Source organism: Hippocampus comes, unplaced genomic scaffold (assembly GCF_001891065.2).
Source record: "Hippocampus comes isolate QL1 unplaced genomic scaffold, H_comes_QL1_v1.1 scaffold22, whole genome shotgun sequence".
Classification (NCBI taxonomy): domain Eukaryota; kingdom Metazoa; phylum Chordata; class Actinopteri; order Syngnathiformes; family Syngnathidae; genus Hippocampus; species Hippocampus comes.
The window spans coordinates 1,504,638-1,523,282 of record NW_017806175.1 but is presented as its reverse complement, the minus strand read 5'-3'; the positions used below and the strand labels follow the sequence as shown (position 1 = coordinate 1,523,282).

At 47.6% G+C, this 18,645-nt stretch overlaps 1 protein-coding gene across 1 annotated transcript in view; it reads left to right on the top strand.

The window, feature by feature from the left end:
- The window catches only part of midn (midnolin), a 26,237-nt gene extending 8,032 nt beyond the window's left edge, over nt 1-18,205 (top strand). Inside the window, exons 5-8 of the mRNA XM_019896876.1 lie at nt 6,931-7,470; nt 7,919-8,042; nt 8,157-8,480; nt 14,229-18,205. Coding sequence (XP_019752435.1) covers nt 6,931-7,470; nt 7,919-8,042; nt 8,157-8,480; nt 14,229-14,491 — 1,251 coding nt within the window. The 3' untranslated portion in view covers nt 14,492-18,205. The remainder of the gene's footprint in view (nt 1-6,930; nt 7,471-7,918; nt 8,043-8,156; nt 8,481-14,228) is intronic.
- Nucleotides 18,206-18,645: the final 440 nt, after the last annotated feature.

Genomic DNA, 18,645 nt, shown 5'->3' with positions numbered 1-18,645 from the left:
CCCCCCCCGTTGCCCTTCCCCCTCATGCAACCACCTCTTTGTTCATGTCCTAAAGCACCAAAACCTGACCAACTGACAAGCCCTTCAAGGCGTCACAACGATTGAGGTTTTGAAGGTGGATTCTTCAACCCCGCGCGCGCACGCAGTCAGCTTTCATTTGCTCGCATCCAAACAGACCTCACCACCTTCCCCAATCAATGCCTCGGCCTCGGCATGGGCCGCAAATTGACAAATTTCCCCTTGAATGCTAACAGATTGCTTTGGGAGGAGGCCGTGTTTTGCCATTGCCGGCATCCCCGCGGAGGACGGTTACATAGCTGACCCACTTTACCCCCCCGCCCCGACATACACACTTGCTCTCCTCGCGCACTTCCTCCTCTTCAGGGAGCGGCGGCTCACGCTCATTTGCCATCGGGACTGGGAGCAGCGCGATGCAAACAAGTGTGATGTGAAAGTCTGAAGAGGCACTTTTGCGGTCACTTTCACCTCATTTCGTTTGCTTTGCCTCCTATGAAAGGTCAAATTGGAAACTCCGTAAATTATGCTCCAAAACAGGAATGAACTCACAGTGTGGGGATCTGAGTATTGTGCGTATTATTACATTTCCTTGCAAGGGCTCAATTTGTTCCCCTTTCCAGTCTTGCACCTTATCTGGATGATAGTTGATCAGCTGCGTTAACACCACTGGAAATCATTAAAATTGGATTTTAGGATGTAGACGTGCCAGGCCAGCTGAAGAATGACTCAATATCTTCAAATTGCCACCATTTGAAATGCAGGGCTTTTTTGTTCATGCGTACATCTTAAAGGAGTTCTTTTCTCTCTCTAGAATGTTAATTTGCCCCTTTTATGTTACCAAAACATGTGAATTAAAAATTGAGATAAAAGACAATGCTCCAATAATGGCAAGGCCCCTTCGAGCCGACAAGCATGAAAAAGGCGTTAATAAGATGATCACACAGCCTTTTTGCACCTGTGTAATCCCCCTTTGTGATGTATCAATGCACAGCAGGAGAAAGGGGGAAGGGGGGACGGGCGTTGTGGGTAGTCAAGGTGTGTTTGCAGGGGGATTTCGTTCTTTGTGCATCGGCCGGCATCCATTTTTAATGTCCGCCTCTCTCATTCGCTCCGGCTCACGGCGGCAAGAACAATTTCTCCATCTGTATGAGTCGTGACCGCCGTTGTTTTCGTACTCCCCTGGAGACGCGGAGCTTTTGTGATTCAAGGAGCAGACGTCGTGACCGGTCGGGCTGCCGAGTGGGCGGACGGAAACAGGAAAATCGTACACGTGATGGCCACTACCGTGTCTAATGAGGTCAATTAGATTGTAATGTCAAAGGACTTGGGCAAATCACGAGCTATTTACAAAAAAAAAAAAAATGGAAAGACTATTTTCTCAGCATTTGAAGGTCAACCTAAAATCGGATTAGGAAATGTTTGTGGAGTGTTCAGTCTGGGAATGCGTGTCATTCAAAACCGTACTGGCCTCATGCAGTGCTATAGAAGCAGTTGGTCTTTGTCCTTACTTACCAACATTTGTATTCCAATAAATTTCATCCATAAGACTGATTGCCCATGGGCATTCATATTTTCAGTCACGATTTTCTAAATTCATGTAGATGTTTTGCCAAATGTCGTCATCTGTCCAGTGTCCATGAAATTTTCCAGTCCATGTATCAGTTCTTACTGGCTTGTTGTTATGTAAACGTAGCCTCCATCTGTCATAACCGTGCTGCCCAATGAGATCCAATCTTCTCATATTGAGGCTGCTCTAGTTTCTGCTTGGCTTGAGCCGTGACCACAAGGGGTGGCTTTAGTGGGAACTTAATTTCATCGTTATGAATGCTATTTCCTGCCCATCTCTGTTTCATTTCAGGCAGTATTACTCATGCCAGTTCTCCTAATGGGGTCTTTGAAGAGCCCCCTGGCTGCTTTCAGGATTTAGGGCATGTTGCAAGGCATTGATCCCCCCCCCCCCCTCTTCATTTAGAAGCGCATTATTGCGTCTTTAGCTGGTACGTGTCTGCGCAAAGACTGTCAATAGCGCCCTGGTGCGATCAAACCATCTCAGTCGATAGGCAGGTTAATAAAAATGACTTTGACAGGTGGGCAGCTTCATCCGAACAACCAGAATATGGCTGCAGGAGACGACTCGGCCCCTCCTCGTCTCTCCACCCTCCTATCCCGCCCTCCAAGCCTCTATCCTCTTTTCTCCAGCACAAAGCTGCTCAGTTGTTCATGAATGTCAGCGAGGCGCTGCCAGCTCCCTCCATCTTCTTTCCGTACCCCCCCCCCCCCCCCTCCTCCTTCCTTATCTCCACTTGCCGTACTTCGCTTAGTGTGCAAAGGAAGAACGACTGCAAATGAGTTCCTTGAACCACAGGGACCCCAATAAACAAAACTGTCAACCAGAGATGTCGAAAGAAAAAAAAAAAAACGAGGGAAGGAGCCAGAGGCACATCCTCACTGAATATTTCATCAGCCACCACCACTGCAAGCACCACCACCCACCTCCACCAATACTCCCTGACACCCTGCCCCCACCGCCCGCATCCGCCATCCCCCCATCTCTCGCCATCGCCATCTTCTCACAACCCCTCCTCCTTCTCTCGCTGCCCCTTCCTTATCATGCTCTTCCCCCATCCCTGCATGGCAACCACAGCCTCCCACGAAACAAAATAGCACCACCTGAATCCAACAACACCGCGGTATTTAGAGAGAGAGCACGACTTCTTCATTAACACCACCCAGCTCGGGCTCATCACGCGTGCGCCATCTTCGGCAAGTACACACCTTGCTCTTCCCTTTGCATACCACGCAAGCGCTGCACGTGAAAGGGAACAATGCGAGCCTGGCTCCAAGTGAGGCCCCTCCACTCTGCTTTTTCTTGAGTCTCTCATCACAAACCACTACAGAAGTTGCTTTTGTAAAGCTTTGGAATTCAAGTGTGCTGCGAGGAGCACCAGTGGGGCGAAATGAAGGTTGCATAGAGGAGGAGGAGGAGGAGGAGGAAGAGGAGGCGGAGGGTTTCATACATGCCTCGAAGCCTCTCTTTTGTTTGCCTGCGATGTTCCAAAAGCGCTGTCCTGACGTCAATGCTAGCCAGCCGCATTGGGTCTCTCTTGGCCGGGCTCCTGAGAGCAGACAGGCATGTTTGGACTGGAGCTGAGCTGCTATAGCCGAGACCTCTGGGAATCATTCACTAGCCAGCTCGACATTTTTTTCCCCACCTCCCGCCTCATCTCCGTACGGCACATACACACTGAACAGACACCCTCCCCTTGTTTCCCCCTCACAGTCTCTGGCCGTTTGGAAGGGGCTTGTTGCTACACGATTGTTCTCGCCAATGTGGCCGCTGGCAAGCAGACTGTGCTTTATCATCCCCCTCACCCACTCCCCATCTCTCAGGAAACGGGGCCCCATTTCAGGTGTTCCACTCGGCATCCCTTTGACACACACACACACACACACGCACCCCCCCCCCAACCCAGATCATCAAGATGCTGTGCGTGCGTGTTTGTCTGAATTGCACACCTGAAGATGTGCTTCGACTCTCCTTTGTTTGTCATTGGCTCAAATTATAATCGTTAAAATTTGCTCTGTTATTTGAGTGAGCTGATTTTGCGTTATTTGAGTGAGCTGATTTTGCCGAAGAAGAGGTTGTGGCGGTGCAAGCACGTACTTTGAATGACTTGAGACCCTTTTGTGAGTCAGACGTGGCGGCTTGCAAACGTTTTTAGCTGGGAAACGCAAGTGTGAGCGACCAAATTGGCTGTATGAGTCAGCAGTGACAAAAAATAGTCACTGTAGGAGGTAAACTCAGAGGCAATTTTGAAGACCCCTTGATTTAATATTGGGAACTCGGTCTGTTGAATACATCCAAATATAATTTCAGGAGGAACTACGGAATTCAGACCATGATTTCAGTTATGGAGGGCACAGCCAACTAAAAATTCCTTTGTGGCAACTGGAAAACCGTGTTTGGGCGGCTAGTAATATTTGGTTAAATGTTCAGACTTTTTTTAAGTATGTCGATAATATTCACTGAAAAGGAGTATTCAAAAGATAATTCTGGATGCTTAAAGTAACCAACAGTGTTTCTTTTGAAAGCAAGATCGCTAACGACTGGTCTGCCATGCATTTTATAAAATCGGTTTCGCGGGAAACTTTCCGTAAACATTCACGTATTTACTGAGCAGTTGTTGACTGAACACAGCACGTACAAAATACAGATCTGGATTGTCTTCCGGATTCAAGAGAACACAATGTAACAAAGTCTTACATCCAATTCAACGCTGATCTTATGAGAACTCACGGTATGATAATTGTCGAAACGATTTGGCTTCGATCTGGATGGAACCTGGATGGCTTCGATCTGGATGTCAAATGCGGTTTCTCACTTTCGAAATTTTCAAGGGACAGTAGCGGAACAATGATTAAAGGTTGAGCCTAGTTATGTACAACAAATGATTACGCTGTACATGGAGGTACAGTCATCTGTTTTCTTATGTGACGCTATTTTATGATGACATGAAGTGAGCGACTTTTCAAAGACGGTTCCACATCATCTTCCAACCTTCCTTTAGCCAAACTAAAACTTGACACCCCCGCACCCTCCCTGCCTCTCCCAGGTCTTGTGTAATTTACTTTGTGTTTTTGGGCCAGCCAAACTCATTCTCTTGACAGCTGCCATTCAGAGACCACACACGCACGCACGCGCGCACTCACTCACACACACACATGCACACACACACACACACACACATGCACACACACACACACCCACACCCACACCCACACACACACACTTCTGGGATTGCACTTTCCCATGCAGCGCCCAACCCTGCTTTCACACCCAGCCTCAGGCCTGCTGGGTTTGTCGTTTTACCACAACGGTGTCATCTTAGTGGGTGTGGACTGTATCAATAAGACCCTGATAGGCCGTGTTTACACTCCCAAAGTGCTGAGTTTATATTTATCCCAAAGCCTCCCTTGTATGCTGATTGTAATCAACCTTCCTTGTACTTAACGTTGAGAAATGCAGCCGTTAGCTCATCCTTGTCCTTTCACCTACCTTTCCCCTTTTTTTTTTTTTTTTTTGTTGTTGTCGCACACCGATGTCAATACCAACGTCCAAAGGTCACCCTGGCAATATGGGGAGGCGACGGTCGATAGGGAAATAAATAAGCAGTTCTGAAGAGAGAGGAGTGGTTGAGGGCAGAGCCTGCTGATTCACAGGGTTAACCATCGGCCAACATCTCAGGAGCACGCCCAAAAATCTTGACAGATTGACGTATCTGCTCTTTTTTTTTTTTTTTTCTAAGCCTCTTTCACACACCTCAGAATTGACGCATCGGAGCCGTATCAGAAGAGCCAGCATTTATCTGCTTTTGCTTTTCACGCACAGTCAACCCAAGAAAGATGTCGCAATTGCGGGTGGTTTCTTGCAGGGAATCAGTTAATTACATGACATCAGTATCAGGTGTTGAACTTCACACTCTCATTCCACCTTTCTGAAAATTGACTCTTTTGACTTTTATTTACCGCAATCTGTGCTCGTGCCGTTTATACAACACAGATACTTGGTAGGAAAGAAAGACTTGGCTACTTTCAGATTTTGAGGACTTCATACTCCTCTCCGCTTATGTTGCCTCTACATTCTCACCCATTTTCCTGTTTTCCTGCGAACACCCTCCCTCCCTTATTATCGTACCAACCCTCCCTCTGGTGAGTCAAAGTTTGTAGGCAGTTGCTGATGTTGAACCTTATTGGACAGACACATCATTATGCATTTGCGACTGTTAAGCCTTGCTAGGAAAGCTTTGTGCCCTCTGAGCGACTCTCAGAATAAAACGCAGTCGCATGCACGCATGATTTCAGCAAAAAAGATGCAGCAAAGTCACATGAACGCAGAGCCCAGCACAACTAAAGTCTTGTTGTTTCATGCGAATCCTCTAGCCAAGTTGTGACAAGTCGGCTGTGTCTGTGTGGAATTCTTGTGTGTCCATCCGGGCTACGAGTGGGTCAGTGAATCCCCTTCTACACACACACACACAGCCGTTTGGCCTCCGTTGCTGTTGTGAGTGCTCCAAAAATGGGCATCCCTTCCAAATCCGCCACAGACAATTGTTCATTCTATGCGTGCGATGCGAGTGGGGTGTATTTCCTGGATGTAGGACTGATTTTTCAGGCCCTAAGCCAGAGAGAAGGGTGGCTTTTGTCCCAGCACTGAATGACACTGCTGACTAAGAACGGGCCCAAGGGCAGTGGGAGGCGAGTGAGAGTGGGCTCTGTTTGTGTGTTTTCGAACAGTCGGCCTCATCCAGCAGATGTAAATAGCCAAGTGTTACTGAATGGTGATTGATTGCGGGATTGGGCGAATGTGGTGCGTCTGTGTCTCCGTGAGAGTGGGGAGCTCAAAGCTCTGTTGTTTGTGCTTCAACGGTTGTCCACTGTTCATTGACAGAAGAGGAAGTGGACGCGCAGGGGAGCTTCTCGCTTTTTTTTTTTGACTGCAACAGTTCTCTCTTGAGTCTCCTAATAAGGCTGTATTCATCACAGTCAGGTTATTGGGAAGAGGCATCCCAGTGATGATTAACCTGAGGAAAAAGGGCAAGGGACAAGGATGAGTCCATTACAATTTGGCAGACTCACTTTGAACCGAGTCGTTTAGTGGAGCGGCGTAATAACGAGCAATTGGACAACCATCACTTCAGTTTCTGTAGAGCGGATGGACAACCAACGAGTATCAGGTTATGGGTGGGGTTATTGTGGGTCTAAATATGTCTGTTTCCTTACATTTTTGGCATTCCCTAATGACAAGTGAAGCTTTTTGCAGTGTTTTTATTGTTGTTCAGTCCATAACTCTGCAGCTAACTAGCTCATTGGCGATGTATTGAAAACAAATCTTTTTTTTCTTTCCATTTACAGGTCAGCGACTTCTTGTCCGGCCGCTCCCCCCTCACGCTGGCGCTCCGTGTGGGCGATCACATGATGTTCGTCCAGCTCCAGCTGGCAGCACAGCAGTCGGGCGGTCCGCAGCTCCAGCACAGGCACCTTATCACCCGGGGCAACTCGGATGCCACAGCGGGCCAGCCCACAGGACAGCCTTGTATCCCTCAACCGCACTCTCATCTCCCTCATCATCCACACAGCCCCAACTTGCCTCAGCCAGGCCCCTCCACATCCTCTTCCGCGAGCACCTCAACTTTCCCTCTTCCCCCCACACACCAACAGTCCCTGACCCCCATGTACCACCAGTCCCCATCGTCCGTTCCTCACTGCAGCCCGGCCACCCCTCCTCCTCCCCCTCCCGCTCGCTCTCCTCGCACGTCACATGTCCCCGGGAGTCTGTTCCGGTCTCCTCCACATCACCTGCGAGACCACCACCACTACCACCAGCCTTCCTCAGGCCAGGCCAGCCACAACATGGGCCAAGCCAGCCCTGTAGCCCCTGTTTTGTGCCCTGAGGTAAGCCTGCAACTCATCTTATTGCTTGCCAGTAACGTAGCCACCGCAGTCCGAAGTTTGTTTTGCGCCTGTAAGGATTGCTTTTCATCAAAGTTACTTGACCAAAACACCCCAAAAGCTCTACAGCACTGCTGTGGGAATGCTGTTTCCCTGCGCTAGAAATCCAGATCTGGTTTGGAGTAACTAAACTCCCAGCAGTTTGACTTTCACTCTTGGATATCCAATTAGTTGCCGAAATTGCCAAATTTGGCCTTTGCGGTAACTTAATGCCTTGTCATTTTGGTGCGTAGTCTGAGCCGCAGATCCTATTGCTTTTTACGTACATTTCTAGTCGTGTTTTGATCGTGACATAAATATCACTTAGCATTGGCTACTCCAAATCTTTTTTTCCACGAAACTGTTTTACACATGAAGATAGACTCACCCTGCTCACATTTTCTTGTTCCAGGCCAGCTGCAGCACCAACAGCCCCAGTAGTGGCACGAGTTCATCAGCGCGCTCCCGTAAACCTGGCGCCATCATTGAGAGCTTCGTGAACCACGCTCCTGGAGTCTTTTCAGGGACCTTTTCAGGTGAGATTTATTGATGCTCTGAGCAATAAACATGCACGCTCGCCACTTGAGTGTGCCAGCACGTGCTATATTTAGAAACATGTGCTGCAATACTCTTGTCTCCTCTCTTCTCAGGCACTTTGCACCCTAACTGCCAGGACAGCAATGGGCGCCCCAGACGAGATATCGGTACCATCCTTCAGATTCTCAACGACCTCCTGAGCGCCACACGCCATTACCAGGGCATGCCGCCTTCCCTCACCCAGCTCCGTTACCAAACCCAGTGCGGCACGCCCAGCTCGCCGTCCCCGTCGCCGCCTCCCTCTCCCCCAGTCGTCGGCACAACGGGACTCTCAGCCAAAGCTACCTCGGTGCCCGCCGGCAACCCCAGCAGCCCTCCGCCGACCCTTCATCCGCTGGTGCAGTGCCAGAGCCAGATCCGCATGTGCAAGCCCCCTGGTGAGTGACTGCGCATGGAAGCGTGACACGGAATCACAGGCGCATTAATTCACTGCGCATCCTTTTGAAGCACTCATGACACAGATGTTCCTGCTGCTGCCTTGAAAGAATGTGTGTTCATTTCCAGTTCATCGTTTTCTTGATCAGCAGCTTTTTTGGGGTTTTTTTTTGCCTCGATAACATGTCAAAGACAAAGTAGAATTTTTTTAACCTTGACAGTCGGTGTAGCCTTTGATGAAATATGGAGGGAAAGGGGTTACTTTGCTAAGAAATACGATCCAATGCAAGCCTGTCACACAGCAAGTTGGCTTTATTTTACTGCACCAAGGAGATAGGTTTACCCCTTCCACCCCAGGCAACGCTATGTTTAGAGTAGATTAGGCTTCGGCTGCTTTAAGACAACAGGGATGTGTGCAGGTCAGGGCTAGTATGGACCGAACATCGGACATACCCATGCCCAAGGGCAGGGCCTAGTGCAGGTGCTGGAGTTCAGATGACACTCTTTAAAAGCACCTTTCCGGCCGGAGAAACCAGATTTGGAGTGTCAGACAGATGTCCAGCACAGATAACATTGAGCTAGTGTTGTAAGGTTCTACGAAGAGAAAACAGCATTGTCTTGCGGGGGCCTCCTTATCTCCTGTCGGGGAAATGGGAGTTTGGTGAAGTAGTCCGCTGGGTTCGGTCCTGAGACGCAGTGAATCTTGTTGAATGTTTTGCTTTTGCGTGAGCAGAATAGAGGTTCAGTTTTAGCAGCTGACTGACTGAATGTACAGTCAGTCCAGCATCCCCTGTATCAACCCCAATGCCCTCGCAAGTGTCCAGTGAACAGTTGGAAAAACACAGGCTTATTTTCCTAACTTAGGGAAGACCTTTCCCTCACTGCCTCCACCCCTCTTACTCGCACCCTCCCCTTGTCCTGTCTGTACATCTGCACTCCACAGCCCACGCAATGCCCCCCCCCACCCCCCCCCCATTCGCCGTCCAAAAACAGTCTCGCCTGTAAAATCCATCTGTCCATCTTCCTGCTATTCAGCCTCGTTTTCCCCGCCTGTGTTGTGCATCAATACTGTACATTCATTTGGCCTTTAAATAGATTTATTCTGAACTTCAGCACCGGGGTGGTTGTTAAAACCACAACACTAAAGTGTCAGTCTTTGTATGGGTGTTAAATCCTGTCCATTAGCCAGCCCAACTGCCCACAAATTGACCAGTGGCTTCCAGCGGAGGAAAAACAAAAAGAACGAGTGAAAGAAAAGCTTGTCTCGTTCCCCTGTTTTGACTTTACAGTCCTCGCCCCAACTTCCTGCTCACCATCGAAACTTCTGGGAACTGATATGAATGGGAAACCAGCTGAATCAAACCCAGTGTGGCTCACTGATACAATGAACCCTGGTCTCTTTGTGGCCGCTTGCATCCTGTTCCGCCCGGCGTCCCACGGAAGCCAATGTTTTAGCATGCTCAGGCGGCCTTATCTGCCGGCACCTGACGGATGACTTACTGGACTTAACACTACGGCTTAACTCGACTTCACAGAGGCCTGCCTTCATTCAGCTGCAGGACTAACCAGTCTGTGGCGTCCGCCTCAGTATGTGTACACACTTAAACTCGAGACAGCCTCTTGAAAATGTCACATAGCTGGGTTCCCTCCAGAGAGCCTTTACCCTTTTCCACTGCAAGTTCATGTGCGGGGAGGATAAGACAAGCGTGAATAAAAGAGCTTGACGTGCTCGGCCTCAAACGCCTGGTTAAAAAGTTTGCTTTCGTGGCTCCGGTGAAAGGAGTTGCTGAGTTTGAAGATTTTTGTTTCAGCTCAGGACTCGCAGCCTGGCAGGCTGATTGTTAGATAAATTCCATAACTGGGGAGGGTGGACCTCCCTCCGGCCCCCCTGTCCAGCCAAAGCCATTGTGTAGGGGCCAGGGACAGGGGCTGCATACAGGGCACCGGGCTGAGCCATTGTGGAGTAGATTTCCCACTGCAGCTGCCTTAGTTCAACATAGGCCCACAGAATAGAGCTGAAAGCTCCTGCGCCACCCCCCGCCCCCCTTCCGGATCTCTTCACCCCCACTTCTCCCCTTTAGATTTGTCAGGTCATGTTAGCGTCCCGGGGAAGCCAGACGAGAAGGGCGGGTGAGGAAAAATCCCGAGATCTCCGCCTCTCTGCGTTTAAGATCCGACCGGCTTGAACCGATTCCGCCGCACCCGTTATCCGTCGCTAAGACGCTGCTCACACGTGCGGCGGCGGCTCAGCGACCGGTGACGCAGTACAACGCGGCGCTATCGAGCGAAAAGCCAATCAAGTACATCAGGTGCCCTTTCATTGTCGTCAGAGAAGAAGGGATAATGCAAATGAAGTCTTAAAAAGTCGTTGAAGAGCGTGCGTCACGACAGGGCGTCCAGCGGCCTTTCACTTGCTGCCACAACATTCATATTTGGTGGACAAGGACTTACCTGGAATGATGGACAATTTACAGACATGATAGCTCTTACTGCCAGTTCAAATGAATGCAGCTTTGTTTGGTCTTGTCAACCAAACCAAATCAAACCAGTACGTCGAAGCTTTTCTGCTCTCAAGCAGAACAGCTCAATTTTTACAGAACAGTAAATCAGCCTGATCCGGCTTGCATTTAGCAACTTCATACTACCCTCAGTGTAACCTGCCAAGAATTTCCACAAAAGAAGAGGGCACTGTAAAACAAAGGACAACAGCAATAGAGGGCATCCAACATTTCTGTGGTCTTCCCATTCCGTTCCCGAGTGACTTCGCTCTGCCGACCAATCGACAGACAGCAGCCTTGCTCCACCCTATCGATGGAGGGTACAGAATGGTGTCGGGGTATCGGACAACTTCTGACACTGAAAGACAAAGACCTGATTGAACTCCCTTGTCTTAAATGGACGCGCTCTTAGCAAATAGTGTGTTCGTCACAAATAAATCTTCGCAACATTAGCTCTATAAGAGAAACTTCAATTTTTTTGTGTCCTGTCTTCGGCACCCCATCTTTTCTTTTACCCTACCCTGCACCTCCTCCCTCTGCCGGCCTTCTCTCTATCTCCGCCTTTGGTCTTGTTTCTGGGCTGGGCTTCTGTCAAAGCATGAGGGGACAAAATGGAATTGTTTGTCTCTCCCATTCGCTTCCTACTTCTCTTTGGGCCCTCCAAGGTTATTGTGCTCACGTCAAAGCTCTACAGTCAGGCTCTGAGCCAGCCAGCATGAATGCGCGTGTCTGTGTGTGCGTGCGTGCGTGCGTGCGTGTGTCTTAGCCAGCCCTAATAATAGACCCACTGTCATAAACATAGACTGGAGATCCCTGTGGCCAGCTGTGTCCGGCCCAGCCGCCCAGGGCTCCGGTAGTGACGCTGATGAATGGTCTCTCTCTCTCTCGCTCTCTCTCTCTTTCTCACACACACACACACACACGCACACACACACACACGCACACACACACACACGCACACACACACACACGCACACACACACACACGCACACACACACACACGCACACACACACACACGCACACACACACACACGCACACACACACACACGCACACACACACACACGCACACACACACACACGCACACACACACACACGCACACACACACACACGCACACACACACACACGCACACACACACACACGCACACACACACACACGCACACACACACACACGCACACACACACACACGCACACACACACACACGCACACACACACACACGCACACACACACACACGCACACACACACACACGCACACACACACACACGCACACACACACACACGCACACACACACACACGCACACACACACACACGCACACACACACACACGCACACACACACACACGCACACACACACACACGCACACACACACACACGCACACACACACACACGCACACACACACACACACACACACAGACAAAAGCCTGCACGCAAACACACACTCGCACTCATTTTGATGGTGCTCCAAGCACATTCCCAAACCTCTTGCCAAGCCAAAGGCCGTAGACCTCCTACAGCATCATCAAACTGCCTTTTATACTGTTTGTTGTATTCGCGACCGCTTTTTGGAAAGTAGAATTGAAAGTGCTTGCCATGCTTTTCACACAAGTGGGAACTAGGGGGACCACAGAGGGAATGAAAACCGTGCTCCAATGTATTAGGGCGTGAGTATACGGGGGTCCAATATATTTGAGGAAACCTGTTTTCATCCTCGAAATTGATGGAAGTTAATAGAGCTGGGCTAGAGGAACACCGGTTTGAATCGAGGAGCCCTCCTGCTCTTTTCCTTCGAGATGTCATTTTAACATCCTTGCCGATCTTCAGCACCCAATACCAGCAAATTTCCTCTTCACAGTGGCTCGTATTTACAGAGGCGGAGGAAAAACGCTCACGGGGAAGGCAAATGAAGCCCACGCTGGGTCCACAAGTCATTCCGATGGAGGTAGAGCAAAGGAGGTTAGAATCGATTGGAAAAACTGCCACCAACGGCTGATCCTTTACCCTCCGCCCTCCATCCACGCTCTGCCCCTTGGGGAGGAATTCCTTAACCCTCCCCTCTCAGTGCCCTTCCTCACACTGCCCCACCTAGCAGCAGCCCTGGGGAGGCAAAAGGGGGGGGACCAGGGTAGAGATGAAGAGGGAGGTGGTGTGATGGGGAGGAGGTGGGGGGGCTCTGGTTCAATGAGCTGAGAGTCGGAAGCCATAAAGGAAGAAAAAAAAGATAGAAGAAAAACCCAATCTCCCTTTCTCTCTCTCGCACTCTCTCACAGAGTACAATTTCCATTCGCTTGCATTTTCTATTGAAAGCCAATAGCGTTGTCCTGAGCCTGAGATGGATGGCTGCACTAGAGCTAAGGTTTAATCAATAGGTCTTTTTAATTTGCCATCGATCCACGTTAAAAGCTACTGCGGCTGTTGCTCTCTGTGTGTGCGTGAGTGCGTGCGTCCGTGCACGGGAATATGTGATGCCGGATGGGAGCCCGTTATTTCATTATTTAATTCCCGGACAGACAGTAATGGAACTGACTAATAGATTGTGGTTACATGCACCTTCCTTGCGAGCCCTGTATACAGTGTGTGTGTGTGCGTACGTACACACACACACACACACACACACACACACACACACACACACACACGTGCAGAATGTGAGTGTTTGTTTCTGTTTACATATTAGGGATATAACGATTCACTCAAGCACCGGTAGGATTTGATTTTCAATTTTCAGTTCCCAATTTTTTTTTTTTTTTTTTTAAATGAATGACTCCTTTTATAACCAAAAGATATTTTTATTCTGACATCTGTATTTTGCCCTTGTTACAAATTCCATTTTTGTAACTTTACAAAAACTGCAAAATTACAAAAAGTTGAAAGTGAACTTATCATTTTGACACTTTCACGATATTTTTGGATTATCAGTGTTTGGTTAGTGCTAGAACTAAACATGAAAATAAATAAATGTGTAGTAGATTTGACTGTTACCATGACAAACCCTTTTGTGCTCAGTTTTTCTATAGATTTTTTTTCTCTCTTTTTTTGCTTTTTGGTTTAAAATTTGGGTGCTTAAATGCACTGTGCACCCTACTGAGGAATAATAATATCCCATTCTTCCCCCAAGAACGAGAACGGGCAACCAGACTAGAAACCAAAATCCGATCTTGCTATGGATGTTTTTGTTGAGTATTTCAACCATGTGTGAGTTTTCTTGGCTAACTTTGTCTTGTTCTCTCCCGACCCAGGCGACCGAGTCCGGCAGACGGAGAACCGCGCCACGCGCTGCAAGGTGGAGCGTCTGCAGCTGCTGATGCAGCAGAAGCGCCTGAGCCGGAAGGCCCGGCGGGACCAGCGGGGCCCCTACCACTGGCTGCCCAACCGCAAGGCGGGCCGCAGCAACAGCAACAGCAGCATGTCCAGCGAGGGCTCCCTGGACCTGGACTTTGACGACTCCGTGTGGAAGCCCGACGTCAAGGCCGACTTGAAGTCCGAGTTCGTCATGGCCTGAGAGGAGGAAGGACGCGCCGAGCAAAGTTTGAGGGAGTTTGTCACTGGCAACTTGATAGGAAAGGCCCTTCCTTGCAGACTTCGCTCCCATCATACTTTGCAGCAACATGACTGTCTGATGCTTGGATTTGGACTGAAGATAAAACCTTGAATTTGAGCAAAGTAGAATTCCGTGAGTGGTGGTGGTATTTTATTTTATTTTTTTTTCTTAACGTTTTCATGTGTGCGTGTGATATGGCGCACTCTGGACAGTGACTAAGAGCGCCTAGTGGACTTCCCCAACAGGACACAAGCACCAGATGCCTCAGTGTTCTCTCCCATACCCCCCCCCCCCAACTCCCTCCCCCAAATGGCAAAGCTGCCGAACTCTTTGGAATATTGCGACGGGCATTCATCACTGATCTCCAAACTCACTCGAGCAGTCCGCTTCTGACCTGTTACAGGCTGGTTCAATGTCTTGTTTTGTCCTTTGTTTGTTTGTTTGTTTTTTTAACATACTATTTTATAAAGCAGAAAAGAAGATGTAGCATTGTTCACAAAGCATTCAGGTTTTCATAGAACAGTTCAAAACGGTGATTTGCACAGGATCTTTGATTTCTAACAAGTGTGCAGAAATAATATGGAAGTATTGATATCAACCTCAGTGATCGGAGTGGTAAAAGGATGAACAGAAAGTGCTTTAGATGGGGGGATTTTAAAATCTTTACAAAAGCAAATGATGACATTTAATAAGAAAAAAAAAACAAAACAAATCTATTTTCTATTTCTATTCCTATCTTGCTGTTTTCCAAAAGCAGCAGCCCTTCGTGGCTTTGTGGTTGACTACCAATAAACATCCATTCAGTCGTTCATTCATTTTTGTGGTTCATGGCGTTATAACGACACGCAACTCGCAACCCAAGTAGACTGTGTACATAAACGTGGCGATTGGCAAAGTTTTATTCGGGTGTATGTTACTCGTCCCCCACCCCTTCTGTTCTCCCAAGTTTTGGCAAAGGATTCCCCCAACCCTCACAACCATATGGAGTCGTCCTCACAATTCTGTTTTTATTGGCAAAGTGTGGGGGGGAAAAGTGTGATCGGTGTGTTACCTAGTGCCTCCACCGGGACATCCATGAACATATCACAGTTTTGCTGCTACACACTTGACAAAAAAAAAAAAAAAATTGCAAAAAAAAAAAAAAGTGTCAGGAAGGGTTTTTGTGCATGCGGATGACGTGGTGATGAAATGGAACAAGAAGAGCAGAGGTGGAGGTTCACATGCATGAATTTCTGATGAAAATTAAAAAAAAAGTGCTGCTGTTGTTAAGGTTTTTGTAATTTTTACTTGTATGTGTTTGGGGGAGATAAAAAAAGACATCCTATGAAAGTATTAACAACAAACCAGAACAGATGAAGTTAAGTGTGCCCTCCACTGAACATTCCTGTTATGTGACAATGAAGTTGGAGCCAATTCCCTCCCCCACAACACCCCAAACTAAAAACTTTGAAGCCCCCCCCAACCCCCTCTTTCACGCCAGGAGACCGAGGATCACGTACGGACGCACTCGCGGAGACTCGAGGAACCAGCGGAACATTTTCCACGCAACTTTGTCCGAACTATCGAGCGCCCTGCCACGATTGCACTCCAAAGAGCTTGCAGTGAGAGATTACCATTTTTTTGGGGGGTGAACCTCATCTTTTTGTTAAGTGGCCTTACCTTTCACTAAGAAATTGGGAACAATGGGGACGGGATGGTTTATTTGCTGATTGTTTTGAAACGAACAATTTGTCATCACGGCACCACTTTCATAACCCCTTTTGCACTTCCTGTAAGAGCCCTCATTTGTCCGCCGCCTTTCTGTGTTGCTGTTCCTTTTAAATGACGCGGAATGGGGGTACAAAATCAGACCCAGCCATTTTGCGCTTTTTGATGTCCCAGAAGTAATAACAGCAGAACAGCACCTGTGTAGCCCATTTTACGCTGCATGTAAAAATCTGTGTTTTCCCGCCCCTTTATATATGAAAGGCACAGATGCGGAAAAGGGGGTGCAAAGCCGAACTTACCACAAAGGAGCTAGGATCTGCCAGTAAAAGTGTTCTCCCGCCCTCTTTCAGTGTCACCGCTGTGTAGAAATATGATTGACAAGGAATGAGGGAACAATGTCTGACCCGGCAATTTTTCCGTGTTTGGAGGTAGTATCAGACCTTGGATTGCGCCATTTTGCACTGCATGTAAAAGCTGGTATTGTTTGACCTGCTTTTCCGTGTCGCTTTTGTGCGAAAACATGACCAACACGGAATGTGGGGACAAAGTCAATTTGACAAGATTTCCTTTTTCTCAGGTGGTATCACCACACAAAAGCTGAGTTTTTCCACCCTTCCATGTCAACTGTTGTGCATGAACGTAACCGAAATAGAAAGTGGATTTGGCAGTTTTCTACCTTTTTGGAGCTATTGTCTGTATAAACGACAGCATTTTTTCCACGTTTATCTCATTCTGTATAAACAGCGGCAACATTGAATCGGCGGACAAAGTACTAAAGTGATAGTGGTCCACTGTCTGAGGGAGTATCTGCCTGAAAAAGCTGATGTTTTCCCATCTTCTTTTCCATGTCACTGTTGAGAAACTAACATGGAATTGTCCCCTGTAGCCATTTTTCCAACGTGTGCAAATTTTGTAATTTTATTCTGTTAAAATGCTCCATAATTTTCCACCTTTTCAGAGGTAGTATCTACCTGTAAAATCCCCCCGCCCTCTTTCTTGTCAGTGTTGTGTTTAACTCTTTCAGGAACAGCGGTTACTGCAGTGGACAGCTTATCATTTTTTGTGCATGAAAGGGTTAAACTCTAATTAGGGGACAACATAAACTATCAATGTTCCACATATGGGGGTCGTATGAAAGACGGCACTGATCTGTTCTGCCTTTGCTGGGCTCTGTGTAAAAGTCGCCGCGGATAAATGCCGGGCCATTTTGCAAGGTCCCCCAAGGACTCGGGGCATGCGTTGTTTTGTGTTCTCTAGCTGGTGGAGACTCTATTATGTCAAGGCTTCTGTGCCTTAAAATGTTGCCCTTGCAGTGTCGATGAAAAGTTCGTTTTCACGTCGTCATTCCGACCTCACGTCCCTGGGGGAGAAAAAGAAAGGAAAAAAAAGAGGCTAAATTTGAACTGTTGGCACAAAAGAGCCAGAAAGGTCCTATGAGGACCACATGCACTTCCTTTTTCCTTGGATCCATCATTACCAAAAGGACAGTTCAACCACCCGTCCCTCCACTCCCTTGTCAAATTCTATTTATTTTCCCTTTGTATATGTATGAACTATACTCTGTGTGTGTGCCTCACTTCTGTGTGAAATTGAAAAAGATGACAAAAAAATGATAGAGCATTACAGAGGGATTTAAAAAAATAATAATCACGTCAATGAAATTCCAGATCACAACAGTTTCAGTTGCCTGTTCTTACTTGTAGCCAACGATTGAAATTAAACAAGATTCAAGACTACAATTTACAATGTTCTAGCTCTAGACCGGTGTAGCACATGCGTGACTGTATTAATTTATGAAACCAAAATGGTTACTGTGAATTACGTATTTCTTTGTGCATTTTTTAAGTGGGGGGTGGGGTGGGGCGGGGGGGGGGAACAAGGCAGCGGCTCTTGCCCATGTCTGGATTTTTTTTTCTTCTGTTGATGGAAATATAATGGAAACAAACCACGTTTCTCAAAAAAAAAAAAGAAAAAATGAAAATATATATGAATATATTTTTTTCTTAAGCAATACATTTCAGTGTGACTTGTGATAGAACATTTTCTTTTTTAGGTAATAAATAAATAAAAAAATCCAAAATGAGAATACAAGCTTGTATCCATGCGTGCTCATTCCATCTGCATTTGATAACATTGAGCGAAAGCTGTTATTCCGTCTAGGATTTCATGTGAGAGTCTACTTATTCAAGTAATGTGATCGAATCAAATTAGGAAGTATTGGATTGATTACATATTATTTTACCGTTATTACCTTTAATGACTGGAGCATACCACGTTTGCTTGTGCAGGCGCGCAAGGTTTTAATAAAACGATTGCTATGGTAACATGAATTATAACAATAGGTTGACACTGGCGTTTCGGGTTGGGCAAGATCACCTAAATTGTATCCCAGCATGAGTGTTTTTTGT